This window comes from Hyperolius riggenbachi, chromosome 5 (assembly GCF_040937935.1).
Source record: "Hyperolius riggenbachi isolate aHypRig1 chromosome 5, aHypRig1.pri, whole genome shotgun sequence".
Taxonomy (NCBI): domain Eukaryota; kingdom Metazoa; phylum Chordata; class Amphibia; order Anura; family Hyperoliidae; genus Hyperolius; species Hyperolius riggenbachi.
Genome location: NC_090650.1, coordinates 403,307,948 through 403,323,467, shown reverse-complemented (window position 1 = coordinate 403,323,467; position 15,520 = coordinate 403,307,948). Strand labels below are relative to the sequence as shown.

Genomic DNA, 15,520 nt, shown 5'->3' with positions numbered 1-15,520 from the left:
TATAATTTAGAAAATAGATTTTATTTCTGAAATCTTGTATTTTTAATTTGGGTCCACTTTAAAGGGGCACTATGGCAAAAAAATTTAAAATGTAAAATATGTGCGAACATATACAAATAAAAAGTATGTTTTTCCCAGAGTAAAATGAGCCATAAATTACTTTTCTCCTATGTTGCTGTCACTTACAGTAGGTAGTAGAAATCTGACAGAAGCGACAGGTTTTGGACTGGTCCATCTCTTCATAGGGGATTCTCAGGGATTTATTTATTTTAAAAAGCACTTAGTGAATGGCAGTTGCTCTTTCCAACTGACAAAAAAGTGTGTAGCGAGCAGTGAAGCTGGCCAGCATCATTGTTTAAATCCTTTTTAGGGAATATCTTTATAAAGAATAAAAGCCTTGCTGAGAATCCCCTATGAAGAGCTGGACTAGTCCAAAACCTGTTGCTTCCGTCAGATTTCTACTACCTACTGTAAGTGACAGCAACATATGAGAAAAGTAATTTATGGCTCATTTTACTCTGGAAAACATGTACGGTACTTCTTATTTATCTATGTTTGCACATATTTAAAATTTAATTTTTTTTTGCCATAGTGCCCCTTTAAGTGTTTTTTTTAATAAATGTATGTACAGGCTATCATAAAAAATAATCAGCAGGGCTAGTAGTGCTGCAAGTTCTGCACTGTTCTGCTGCATGTCTCATTTCCCAGAACAGTGACCTCCTTCTTTTCCCAGTGCCTGGCCTATAAGAAATCTGACCACTGCTCTTTTCACATATCTGTCTAAAGGTGTTTTTTGATGCGGGATGCCTGTTGTTGGTGCACAGCACTCGCTGTGTAGTGCCTGAGTTTGGCGGAGCTATAGCAGCAATGCTATAGTCCCTGGCCACATGGGTAATTCGGGGATCCGGAGATTGCTGGACCCCAAATTACTTCCCACTCTGTGCTGCTACAGCTCAGAGGGGGAATAGTATTTAAAGAGAAACCGTGACCAAGAATTGAACTTCATCCCAATCAGTAGCTGATACCCCCTGTTACATGAGAAATCTATTCCTTTTTACAAACGGATGATCAGGGGGCTCTGTATGGCTGATATTGCGGTGAAACCCCTCCCACAGGAAACTGTGAGGACCATGGTCCTGGCAGTTTCCTGTCTGTAAACCTCATTACATTGTGGGAAATAGCTTTTTACAGCTGTTTCCAACTGCCAAAAAAGTGAGCAGCAGCTACTTCCAGTGACATCACCTGCCAGCAGTACAAAATGTCACCATGTGATAAATGTCAGAATGTAAATCAGGGAGAGGAAAGCTTTTACAATGGGCAAACACTGACTAAATCGTTTATACATAGTTATTGTAAAAATGAAGCACTTTTTTTTTATTACATTATTTTCATTGGAGTTCCTCTAAAGCCGGTAATGTCGGTAAAGTCGGTAATGTCAGATTTCTACTACCTACTGTAAGTGACAGCAACATGGGAGGAAAGTAATTTAGGACTCATTTTACTCTGGGAGAAATGTACTTCTTATTTGTATGTGAATCAAATATTAAGATTTTTGTGACAGTTCCTCTTTAAGTATAGGAGAAATCAGCACTATGGACAGCACCTACTACAGTGCAGGAATACACACTGTGGACAGGATCTGCTCTACTGGAGGAATCAGCACTCTGGAGAGCACCTTCTGCATGGAAGGATCAGCACTATGGACAGCACCTGCTATACTGCAGGAATCATTCAATACTGAGGACAACACCTGCTATACGGGAAGAATCAGCACTATGGACAGCACATGCTATACTGCAGGAATCACTACTGAGGACAGCACCTGCTATGCGGGAAGAATCAGCACAATGGACAGCACATGCTATACAGCACTATTGACAGCTCCTTCAGTAAAGGAGAAATCAGCACCATGGACAGCAGAGTATGGCCTGAAGCTTTATTATTACTATTATTATTTTTTATTTATATAGCGCCAACATATTCCGCAGCGTTTTACAAAGCACAATAAGACGACAAGGGGAACATAGATATACTAACAAATTGTAAAACAGAGTTCCAAGCGGCGCAAATATTGTGACAAAAACAGTAAACATTAGGAGGAGGACCCTGCCCCTGCGAGCTTACAATCTAGTGGGTAGTGGGGGACACATTAGGTAAGGGGGTGGAGAATGGATGAGGCAGTGACCCTTTGTCTCTGATCAGGGCCGGTTTAAGCAACAATGGGGCCCCAGGGCAAAAAAAACCTGGGGGGCCCCCCCAACATATACCCCGGAACAAAAATTGGCATTAGGGGACCTTTTTTGTAGCTGGTATAGTCAGGGTGTGAAGTCCCAATCGGTCAGAGCTCCACATTCTGGCTATCCCAGCCTGCATGGGGGACAAGGGGTTAAAAAGTTTCAGGAGAAGGGACCCCACATAATTTAAAAAAAAAAATTCCCACACTCTAAACATAAAAAAAAATTGGGAAAATAGGAAAAAATGCCAGGGATCTTCATACAGCCATATTGCGGCTGTATAGCGATCCCTGGCCAAAGCGCTGCGGCTGCGTATAGACCCCCTGGAAACCCCGTCAGAAAATTTATTGCACTTTCGTTTGATGCATGTAAAATTACACTACCGTTAGGTTTGCTACTAAAAGTTACATTTACCGCATTTAAAACTATACTTTTTTCCTTCTAAACTTTAAAATCGATTTTTTTTTAAAAAACTATAAGGTCTTTTTGAAAAATTGTTTTTTCCTCTTATTCCTAATGATCTCCTTAATATATCCTGCAAATTTAGGGTTTCTAGCATTTAAGGTGGATTTGCTATTAACCATTAAAATCGGCAGGTTTTTAAATGTGTTTTTTTTCCTTTGAAACTTTAAAATCGATTTTCTCAAAAACTATAAGGCCGATTTGAAATTTTTTTTTTCCTCTTGTAGCCACTGGGGGCCCCTACAAGCTCTGGGGCCCTGGGGCAGCTGCCTACTTTGCCTTAATGGTAGCGCCGGCCCTGCCTCTGATTACATTGTGTCAGATAAGTAAATAAGGGCTATAGAATGTTATAAGCTTGTCTGAAAAGGTGTGTTTTAAGAGTGCGTTTGAAGATGTCCAGGTTTGGAGCATGACGTACAGGCTGTGGAAGAGAGTTCCAGATAAGGGGTGATGCTCGTGTAAAGTCCTGGATGTGAGCATGAGAGGAGGTGGTCAGCTTAGAGGCCAGGAGAATTTCTTGGGAGGAGCAGAGGTTGCGGGAGGGACAATATCTTGAGATTAGTGATGAGATGTATCTCTGCACACCAGGATCAGAACTGTAGATGGCACCACCTGTACTATGGAAAGTGCCTTCTGCTTGCAAGGGAGCAGCACTATGGAGAGCACAGCACCTTTTTTTCTCATCAGGAGTTAGCACTAAGGGCAGCACAATGTGCAGAGGAGGGATTGGTACCGAAGAAGTCTGTGCTCACAGGAGGGTTCTGCACTATGGACAGTCTGTGTGCACAGGAAGGATCAGCACTATGGACAGTCTCTATGCACAGGAGTGATTCGCACTATGGACAGTCTGTGTGCACAGGAGGGATCTGCACTATGGACAGTCTGTGTGCACAGGGGAGATCTGCACTATGGACAGTCTGTGTGCACAGGAGGGATCCGCACTGTGGACAGTCTGTGTGCACAGGAGCGATCCGCACTGTGGACAGTCTGTGTGCACAGGAGGGATCAGCACTATGGACAGTGTGCACAGGAGGGATCAGCACTATGGACAGTCTGTGTGCACAGGAGGGATCAGCACTTTTTTATTATTATTTATTGTATTTATAAAGCGCCAACATATTACGCAGCGCTTGACAATAAATATATACAATGATACAAGGATGACATACATAGGGTTATACACATAGAACAAAGTTATGCATACAAATTGTACACAATACATGATCATGCAATATGGGCTGGTTAGGTAGGCCCAGTAATACAAGTACAGGCTGTCATAGGACAAGAGCACATGATCCTGTAGATTACACTAGGGAGTGGAGGACCCTGCCAGAGGCTTACAATCTAAAGGGAGGGGTGGAAACACTAGGGGGGGCTGTTACATATTCCTTAGAGAGTTACTGTGTGGTAGGAGGTGGGTAGGCCATCATAAAGAGGTGGGTTTTGAGGGGTTGCTTGAATGTGTTGAAAGAGGGAGCAAGTCTGATGGGTGGTGGAAGGGCATTCCAGAGGGTGGGGGCAGCTCTTGAGAAATCCTGCAGGCGGGCATGGGAGTGTGAAATGCGCGGGGTGGTGAGGCGAAGGTCGTTGGAGGAACGGAAGGGGCGACCTGGTGTATACTTGTGAACAAGCTCCGAGATGTAGGTAGGGCATGTTTTGTGCACAGATTTATACGCCAGGCATAGAATCTTGAAACTTATCCTGAGACGGATAGGGAGCCTGTGCAGGGATTCACAAAGGGGAGATGTGGATGCAGAGCGGTGCGAAGAATGGATGAGTCTTGCTGCCGCGTTCACCACTGATTGAAGGGGGGCAGTGCGTTTCAGGGGGAGGCCAGAAAGGAGGGAGTTACAGTAATCAAGGCGGGAGATGACGAGGGCATGGATGAGCAGTTTGGTCGTGTTCGGGGTTAAGAATGGGCGGATCTTGGAGATATTACGGAGGTGGAAATTGCAGGCTCTGGTGATGTTTTGGATGTGTGGGATGAAGGAGAGGTCAGAGTCCAAGGTGACACCCAGGCAGCGGGCCTGGGAGGTAGGGAGAATGGTTGTGTTGTCGATTGTGAGGTGGAAATCTGGGATGGGTGCAGCAGCATGGGGTGGAAAGATCAGGAGCTCAGTTTTGTCTAGGTTAAGCTTTAGGAACCTAGCTGACATGCAGGAGGAAATTGCTGAGAGACACGAGGAGACCTTGTTTATGGTGGTGGATGAGAGATTGTGGGTATGGAGGTAAATCTGAGTGTCATCTGCATAAAGGTGGTAATTGAAGCCCAGGGAGGAGATAAGCTTGCCAATTGAGGAAGTGTATATGGAGAAAAGAATGGGGCCTAGAACAGAGCCCTGGGGGACCCCAACTGAGAGGGGGGCAGGGGTTGAGGAGGAGCCATTGAAGGAAGTGGTGAAGGAGCGATTGGATAGGTAGGAGGAGATCCAGGCCAAGGCAAGATCATGGATGCCCATGGACTGTAGTGATTGGAGGAGGAGGGAGTGGTCAACAGTGTCAAATGCTGCAGAGAGGTCAAGGAGGAGCAGGATGGAATAACTGCCTTTGGCCCTGGCAAGGGTAAGGTCGTTGACCACCTTGGCGAGGGCTGTTTCAGTTGAGTGTGCAGGTCGGAATCCAGACTGTAGGGGGTCAAGTAGGGTATTGGTGTTGATGTATTGGGTAATGCGCTGGTGGACTAGGCGTTCGAGGAGTTTAGAAGCATAGGGAAGGAAGGAGATTGGGCGGTAGTTTGAGGGTAGGGATGGGTCGAGTGAGGGTTTTTTCAGCAGGGGAAGCACAGTGGCCTGTTTGAATGCTTTGGGGAAGATGCCTGTGGAAAGGGAGAGATTGAACAAGGAGGTGAGGACTGTGGCCAGGTCAGGGAAGTGGGGACGAAGAGTATTCGCGGGTACCGGATCACAGGGAGAGTGCACAGGAGGGACTTTGGACAATATATCTGCACAGGAGGTATCGGCACTATGGACAGTCTGTGTGCACAGGAGGGGTCAGCACTATGGACAGTCTGTGTGCACAGGAGGGATCAGCACTATGGACAGTCTTTCTGCACAGGAGGTATCGGCACTATGGACAGTCTGTGTGCACAGGAGGGATCCACACTATGGACAGTCTGTGTGCACAGGAGGGATCCGCACTATGGACAGTCTGTGTGCACAGGAAGGTTCAGCACTATGGACAGTCTGTGTGCACAGGAGGGATCAAAGTAAGTGAAGTGAGGAGCACCTTAGCAAAAGCAGGTGTGCCTCGACCCCGTCCCAGTGCCTCTTGGGACAAATGCACCAAATAGTATATATAGCTCTTTATTTGGTCACATAACAGCAGTGACAGACGCTGTTTCGGGCTAACCAGCCCTTTATCAGTTTGCAGTTTGATAAAGGGCTGGTTAGCCCGAAACAGCGTCTGTCACTGCTGTTATGTGATCAAATAAAGAGCTATATATACTATTTGGTGGTGCCGACCCATCTATTTCTTCAAGTGCACAGGAGGGATCCGCACTATGGACAGTCTGTGTGCACAGGAGAGGTCAGCACTATTACTACATAGCAAGGAAATGAACAGCGCTACTTAAAAACAGGCAAGTGCCTACCTGCAAAAGAGTGCAAGCCCCACTTGTGGGATATAATACACACCGAGCATACACATGACCTGTCTACCACTGGAGGAGGATGTTAGTTTCCTGTAACAGCTTGCATGCAACCTATTAAGTACTCGTCCCTCCCACTGCGAAGAAGTCGATCCTCCATGGGAGGGGCCTAACACTAACTAAATCCTAACCTATGTATATGCATAGCCTGGGTGCGGCTAATCAAATAAAATCGAAAATTGCGCAAAAGGTGGATCAGCGCAACACCAGGCCGCCTCCGAATGGCCTCCAATCAGAGGTGCGCTGAGCCCCCCCAGAAACTACAAACGCACCTTGAACCCAAACAGAAGCTCTGCATATACACCAAAAGCATGGCTGTTAAGTGGGAGCAGCTGACCAAAAACGAAATAAATTAGTACATAGCAAGGAAATGAACAGCGCTACTTAAAAACAGGCAAGTGCCTACCTGCAAAAGAGTGCAAGCCCCACTTGTGGGATATAATACACACCGAGCATACACATGACCTGTCTACCACTGGAGGAGGATGTTAGTTTCCTGTAACAGCTTGCATGCAACCTATTAAGTACTCGTCCCTCCCACTGCGAAGAAGTCGATCCTCCATGGGAGGGGCCTAACACTAACTAAATCCTAACCTATGTATATGCATAGCCTGGGTGCGGCTAATCAAATAAAATCGAAAATTGCGCAAAAGGTGGATCAGCGCAACACCAGGCCGCCTCCGAATGGCCTCCAATCAGAGGTGCGCTGAGCCCCCCCAGAAACTACAAACGCACCTTGAACCCAAACAGAAGCTCTGCATATACACCAAAAGCATGGCTGTTAAGTGGGAGCAGCTGACCAAAAACGAAATAAATTAGTACATAGCAAGGAAATGAACAGCGCTACTTAAAAACAGGCAAGTGCCTACCTGCAAAAGAGTGCAAGCCCCACTTGTGGGATATAATACACACCGAGCATACACATGACCTGTCTACCACTGGAGGAGGATGTTAGTTTCCTGTAACAGCTTGCATGCAACCTATTAAGTACTCGTCCCTCCCACTTCGAAGAAGTCAATCCTCCATGGGAGGGGCCTAACACTAACTAAATCCTAATTTGGTGTATATGCAGAGCTTCTGTTTGGGTTCAAGGTGCGTTTGTAGTTTCTGGGGGGGCTCAGCGCACCTCTGATTGGAGGCCATTCGGAGGCGGCCTGGTGTTGCGCTGATCCACCTTTTGCGCAATTTTCGATTTTATTTGATTAGCCGCACCCAGGCTATGCATATACATAGGTTAGGATTTAGTTAGTGTTAGGCCCCTCCCATGGAGGATCGACTTCTTCGCAGTGGGAGGGACGAGTACTTAATAGGTTGCATGCAAGCTGTTACAGGAAACTAACATCCTCCTCCAGTGGTAGACAGGTCATGTGTATGCTCGGTGTGTATTATATCCCACAAGTGGGGCTTGCACTCTTTTGCAGGTAGGCACTTGCCTGTTTTTAAGTAGCGCTGTTCATTTCCTTGCTATGTACTAATTTATTTCGTTTTTGGTCAGCTGCTCCCACTTAACAGCCATGCTTTTGGTGTATATGCAGAGCTTCTGTTTGGGTTCAAGGCGCGTTTGTAGTTTCTGGGGGGGCTCAGCGCACCTCTGATTGGAGGCCATTCGGAGGCGGCCTGGTGTTGCGCTGATCCACCTTTTGCGCAATTTTCGATTTTATTTGATTAGCCGCACCCAGGCTATGCATATACATAGGTTAGGATTTAGTTAGTGTTAGGCCCCTCCCATGGAGGATCGACTTCTTCGCAGTGGGAGGGACGAGTACTTAATAGGTTGCATGCAAGCTGTTACAGGAAACTAACATCCTCCTCCAGTGGTAGACAGGTCATGTGTATGCTCGGTGTGTATTATATCCCACAAGTGGGGCTTGCACTCTTTTGCAGGTAGGCACTTGCCTGTTTTTAAGTAGCGCTGTTCATTTCCTTGCTATGTACTAATTTATTTCGTTTTTGGTCAGCTGCTCCCACTTAACAGCCATGCTTTTGGTGTATATGCAGAGCTTCTGTTTGGGTTCAAGGTGCGTTTGTAGTTTCTGGGGGGGCTCAGCGCACCTCTGATTGGAGGCCATTCGGAGGCGGCCTGGTGTTGCGCTGATCCACCTTTTGCGCAGCACTATTACTAGTCTGTGTGCACAAGAGGGATCAGCACTATGGACAGTCTGGATGCACAGGAGGGATTCACACTATGGACAGTCTGTGTGCACAGGAAGGATCAGCACTATGGACAGTCTCTATGCACAGGAGTGATTCGCACTATGGACAGTCTGTGTGCACAGGAGGGATCCGCACTGTGGACAGACTGTGTGCACAGGAGGGATCAGCACTGTGGACAGTCTCTATGCACAGGAATGATTCGCACTATGGACAGTCTGTGTGCACAGGAGGGATCAGCACTATGGACAATCTGTGTGCACAGGAGGGATCAGCACTATGGACAGTCTGTATGCACAGGAGGGATCAGCACTTTGGACAATATATGTGCACAGGAGGGATCAGCACTATGGACAGTCTGTGTGCACAGGAAGGGTCAGCACTATGGACAGTCTGTGTGCACAGGAAGGATCAGCACTATGGACAGTCTTTCTGCACAGGAGGTATCAGCACTATGGACAGCCTGTGTGCACAGGAGGGATCAGCACTATGTACAGTCTGTGTGCACAGGAGGGATCCGCATTATGGACAGCCTGTGTGCTCACAGGAGGGATCCGCACTATGGACAGTCTGTGTGCACAGGAGGGTTCAGCACTATGGACAGTCTGTGTGCATAGGAGGGATCCGCACTATGGACAATCTGTGTGCGCAGGAGTGATCTGCGCTATGGACATTCTGTGTGCACAGGAGGGGTCAGCACTATTACTAGTCTGTGTGCACAAGAGGGATCAGCACTATGGACAGTCTGGGTGCACAGGAGGGATCCACACTATGGACAGTCTGTGTGCACAGGAAGGATCAGCACTATGGACAGTCTGTGTGCACAGGAGGGATCTGCACTATGGACAGTCTCTGTGCACAGGAGGGGTCAGCACTATTACTAGTCTGTGTGCACAGGAGGGATCCGCACTATGGACAGTCTGTATGCACAGGAGGGGTCAGCACTATGGACAGTCTGGGTGTACAGGAGGGATTCATACTATGGACAGTCTGTGTGCACAGGAGGGATCAGCACTATGGACAGTCTGTGTGCACAGGAGGGGTCAGCACTATGGACAGTCTGTGTGCACAGGAGGGATCAGCACTATGGACAGTCTTTCTGCACAGGAGGTATCGGCACTATGGACAGCCTGTGTGCACAGGAGGGATCAGGACTATGGACAGTCTGTGTGCACAGGAGGGATCCGCACTATGGACAGTCTGTGTGCACAGGAGGGATCCGCACTATGGACAGTCTGTGTGCACAGGAGGGATCCGCACTAGGCACAGTCTGTGTGCATAAGAGGGATCCGCGTTATGGACAGCCTGTGTGCTCACAGGAGGGATCCGCACTATGGACAGTCTGTGTGCACAGGAAGGTTCAGCACTATGGACAGTCTGTGTGCACAGGAGGGATCTGCACTATGGACAGTCTGTGTGCGCAGGAGGGATCCGCACTATGGACAGTCTGTGTGCACAGGAGGGGTCAGCACTATTACTAGTCTGTGTGCACAAGAGGGATCAGCACTATGGACAGTCTGGGTGCACAGGAGGGATCCACACTATGGACAGTCTGTGTGCACAGGAAGGATCAGCACTATGGACAGTCTGTGTGCACAGGAGAGATCAGCACTATGAGTATAACTCTTACTTTTATACAATAAAACTGTGGGTTTTACACTATCAGAAGCCTTTTAGTTTATAGATGTATGCCTGATGCCGTGCTATAAGAAGGTGGAGGTGGACTATATCTGCAAACATTGTGGTTGAAACTGCACACCCATAAAGCGTGGACAGCTGTCTGTTAGTGTGGGCAGCGGCAGCAAAGGGTGAGCAGGAGATCAATAGATATGTTGCTGTGAGAATTTAGTTGGTTTACAAACATACTTGCACTATGATATTATTCTATTGCTTTGTTTGAGATTGGATACAACCTGATCGTTTGGAAGAGGTCGGTTAACCTCAGAAAGTGCAATCGCTGTCTGTAGGGCTGGGCAGCCTTGCAGCAAGGTGAGCGTGCTAATTGTTGGCTGAAGGTCACTCACACAGAGGTGAATCCATAGTAGAAGTTGCACAACCGGGCCCCATAGGGTGATGGTCCCTGTGTTTTGATACAAACTGGATCGCACTATGAATTTTTTCTTGTCTTTCCATACATGTAACATTTTTTTGCCACGGGTGAACGACCTGGAGTGCCTGGATATCGAACGTTGAACAACAAAGGATGTGTTTATAAGGACTGCCTGTAAGTAATTGGGCATTGGGAGGGGGTAGCGCACTCTATCTTGTGTATTGTATAGAATTTTTTGAGATGTACATGTAGCATCTGCGCCTGAGTTGCAGCAAGCCCCGGGATAGAGGGGAGCGGGAGAGGAGGGGAGCGCAATTGATAAAACCTATTAAGTAAACCTATGGAACTGCAGCATTGCACAGTTCGATACAGTGCAATGCTACAGGCCGTCCATCTACCACCACTTCACTGCTGTGTCCATTTGACCGAAGTGTACCGCTTGATAGTAACTTTGATTAACTTTTGCCCTGGATCGATTGAAGTTATGATTGATGTGGCTGGTTGACAACCAGCAAATTCAATCATAGTGAAAAAATCTGTAAAAAAAAATGTAAAAAATTATGCATGTTTGGCCAGCTTTAGGTTAGGGTTACTAATAACAAGATGGGGTGATTAAATTGTGAGGGTAAGGGGGGGGGGGGGGGGGCAAAGTAGAAAGTGACAGAGGAGAGAAAATGGAAAAGACAGTGAAGAGAGATGGGGGAAAAGCTGAAAGAGAGGGAAGAAGATATTTGCATCACCAGAAGGTGCAAACCAAGGATTTTCAAGTGTGTGTGTGTGTGTGTGGGGGGGGGGGGATTCCTAAAAGGTCTCTCTCAGGCACGCACAATATACTAATAATTTGGTTGGGCATTAGAGTATGACTATGGTAGGGATTTGATTGTGAGCTCCTCTCGGGACAGTCAGTGACATGACTATGTACTCTGTAAAGTGTGGAAAGAGATGGCACTGCTATATAAATACATAATAATAACATGGTAGGATATTAGACTGTGACTTTGGTAAGATTAGATTGCAAGCTCCTCTAAGAACAGTCATTGACATGAGCATGTATTCTGTAATTTGCTGCAGAAGATGCCAGTGCTATATAAATACATAATAATGATAATAACAATACTAATAATAATATGATAGGACATTAAACTATGACTAGGATTAGATTGTGAGCTCCTCTAAAGACAGTCAGTGACATGACTATGTACTCTGTAAAGTGCTGCAGAAGATGTCAGTGCTATATAAACACATAATATAAACACATAATAGTAGTTAGAATGAGACAATATTTTTTTTTTTTTTTTTTTTTTTTTTTTTTTTAGGTGGGAAGAGGGTGGGAAAGAGATGGTGAGCCAGTGACAGGAGTGTGGGAGAAAGAGATGGAAGAGAGTGGGGGAAAGGTAAGGCCCATACACACGGCATACAAATGTCTGTACACGTGTTGAGCGATGGTTTGTGTGACGATTTGTTCATGTGTACGCTTGCAAAAGACAAAGACTGTCTGCAGACACAGCCATGTTTGAGCGATTCAACTGGTGAATCTCTTGTGACTTTTGTCTCATGAACCGTCGCTTAGTCTGTTGGTGTCCTGTCGTGTGTATGAAAGTCTTCTACAGACAGCAGAGTCGCTACCATAATACTACTACTCTAAGTAGTCTGTGGCAGACAGCTTTCTTCATGTCTTCACTCTTTGGGCTCGATTCACTAAACCGTGATAACTCAAATATCACACCTTATCAAAGATATCACACCTTATCAAAGTTAATATGCCTTATCAGAGTAGCATAGAGAGTGCTCAGAACTTACACCTGCTAATTGGCAATGGCACTCATCCTGCCCTAAGCCCCTGTGAGTTCATAGCGCTCGCTATGCTACTCTGATAAGGCGTGTTAACTTTGATAAGGGGCTCGATTCACTAAACTGTGATAACTCAAATATCACACCTTATCAAAGATCACACCTTATGAAAATATATCACACCTTATCAAAGATATCACACCTTATTAAAGTTAACATGCCTTATCAGATTAGCATAGCGAGCGCTACAAACCCGCAGGGGCTCAGGGCAGGACGAGTGCCATTGCCAATTAGCAGGCATACGTTTGTAGCGCTCACTATGCTACTCTGATAAGGCATGTTAACTTTGATAAGGTGTGATATCTTTTCATAAGGTGTGATATCTTTGATAAGGTGTGATATCTTTGATAAGGTGTGGTATCTTTGATAAGGTGTGATATCGTTGATAAGGTGTGGTATTTTTGATAAGGTGTGATATATTTGATAAGGTGTGATATCTTTGATAAGGTGTGATAACTTTGATAAGGCGTAATATCTTTGATAAGGTGTGGTATCTTTGATAAGGTGTGATATCTTTGATAAGGTGTGATATCGTTGATAAGGTGTGGTATTTTTGATAAGGTGTGACATCTTTGATAAGGCGTGATATCTTTGATAAGGTATGGTATCTTTGATAAGGTGTGATATCTTTGATAAGGTGTGATACCTTTGATAAGGTGTGATCTTTGATAAGGTGTGATATCTTTGATAAGGCGTGATATCTTTGATAAGGTGTGGTATTTTTGATAAGGTGTGGTATCTTTGATAAGGTGTGATACCTTTGATAATGTGTGATCATTGATAAGGTGTGATCTTTGATAAGGTGTGATATCTTTGACAAGGTATGATATTTGAGTTATCACGGTTTAGTGAATCAAGCCCTTTCTGTTGTCACGTGTGTACAACTGTCGCAAACTCGAATTGTCGCTGCCATAAATATGCTGTTGTCTCTTGTCTGTTTGTCCTTGCCTCACAACTACAGACAAATGTATGCCATGTGTATGGGCCTTTAGAGAGAGGAAAGTGAGAGACAGTAAAGGGGAAGAGACAGGAGTGAGTGTCAGACAGGAATGGGGAGACAGAAAGACACACACAAAACAGACTGAGTGTTTTTTTTAGGCATCAGTAATCCCCCTCTTAACTTGCCTATTACTAGGATTGCACTTTTATTTAGCTCTCCTATATGAGGAGAAGACACAGACACCCAGCACTAGGGGAAGGGAGGGGGGAATAAAGGTGAATGAGGGAGAGAGGAGGAGTGGAGAGAGACTGAGAATAGCCTGAGATGGAACAGAGAACGTATCTGTATCGCAGTTCCACATCATACAGAGGGTACTTGTCAGTAGCATGACTCCTGCCCCAGCCAATGTCTCACACAAGTCTGCAGAAGCCCTCCTGGAGCCTTTTCAACCTGTGTAATACCTCATCTAGCCGTGCACATGCCTTCGTTACAACCATGGTGAGAGAACAGATTCTTTTCTACGGACCTTGCAGGCAAGGCAAGCCTCTGTTCTGCATCATGCTGTGTACATTTACACTGCCTTGTACGAAAACCTGAAGGCTGAAAGCTGGGATGCCAAATATGTGAGTAGCAGTGTGGAATGCCAGTCCTCCGTTCACCTGACCCGGACAACTTTTCATCACCTAAAGGAGGGACCAGCCCAGACAATGGGGACTGTTTTCTCTATATGAGCCAGCAGGGGAAGAGTTATTCTTTCTCCAGGTAGTCACGACTCTGGAGAGAGCAGCAGTAGCAGCAGCAGGAGACTCTCAGCAGGGTAGGACAGATCGGTCGGGGCTCCGGCACACACAGAGCCTTCATGCTGCCGCATCTGTTCTGCTCAGATGTCCCGTCGGACGATGAGGAGACCATCAGGAGGTTGTGCCACTCCAGCAGCGGCAATCTGAAGTTCTCTACACCCTTTTCTGCCCGAGAAGACAGAGACTCTGACTCTGCTCTGTCCCTGGACTCTAGCGTCTTCTGCAGTGAGTTTTCTGCTGCTCCTCGGGACCATCTGATCATCAATGTCGGGGGGAGCCGATTCGTTCTCTCTCAGCAGACCCTTTCCTGCCACCCCGAGACACGTCTGGGCAGGCTGGCCACCTCTGGACGTGATGAGATCTTGGACCTCTGCGATGATGCCAACCTGCTGGACAATGAGTTCTTCTTCGACCGGAGCTCCCAAATGTTTGAGTATGTCATGAACTACTACAAGACTGGTCGTCTACATGTGATGGACCAGCTGTGTGCCATCTCCTTCCTCCAGGAGATCGAGTACTGGGGCATTGATGAGCTGAGCATTGACCACTGCTGCCGGGACAGGTACTTCAGGAAGAAGCTGAAGACCGAAAGCTTGGACATCAAAGAGGAAGAGTGCATAGAAACTGAAGAGGATGATTTCACTGGGGTGGTTTGTGAAGAACTCAGGCAAAAACTGTGGGACATCCTGGAGAAACCTGGATCTTCTTTAGCTGCTAAGACCTTTGGCACCATCTCCATGACTTTTGTGGTGGTCTCCATAGCTAACATGGTCCTCATCTCCTCCGAGGTCAACGGCATAGACCCCCCACTGCTGAACATACTGGAATATATCTGTGTTATGTGGTTTACAATAGAGCTGGTCCTTAGGTTCCTCTGTGTGACGGACAAGTGTCGCTTCATGAGAAGCGTGGTCAACATCATCGACTTTGTCGCCATCCTGCCCTTTTACATCACTCTGGTGGTGGAAGCTTGTTATGGGGAGAGCACAGACTTCGAGAACGTGGGGAGAATAGTGCAAGTCCTGAGGCTTTTGAGATCTCTGAGGATGTTAAAGCTCGGTAGACATTCAACAGGTAATTCATTCTTGCCAATCAGCATTAAGTATTAATTATGGATGATGTGCTGTGTTAAGTCAGGTGCAATCCTACACAGTGTATTTAAAGGGTGTTCATCACCATCATTATTAACCACTACTGACCAAAGCTGAAGCAACCCTTTTAGTCGCTGTGTGCTGTGACTACAGTACTGGACGGTGTCAGGTATCAGCAGATCGGCTGGCTGGTTTTATTCAAGAGCTGCTGTGTGAAATAATAATGAGGGGAAAGGCTGGCAGTGTAAATAATCTCCTTACTGGAGATTTAGTAGGATAGATGTGATGTTGTTTG

The 15,520-nt window shown here is 46.3% G+C and overlaps 1 protein-coding gene across 1 annotated transcript in view; it reads left to right on the top strand.

The window, feature by feature from the left end:
• Positions 1-13,671: 13,671 nt before the first annotated feature.
• KCNV1 (potassium voltage-gated channel modifier subfamily V member 1) overlaps positions 13,672-15,520 on the top strand; it is a 40,880-nt gene continuing 39,031 nt past the window's right edge. The window contains exon 1 of the mRNA XM_068234926.1: positions 13,672-15,208. Coding sequence (XP_068091027.1) covers positions 14,194-15,208 — 1,015 coding nt within the window. The 5' untranslated portion in view covers positions 13,672-14,193. The remainder of the gene's footprint in view (positions 15,209-15,520) is intronic.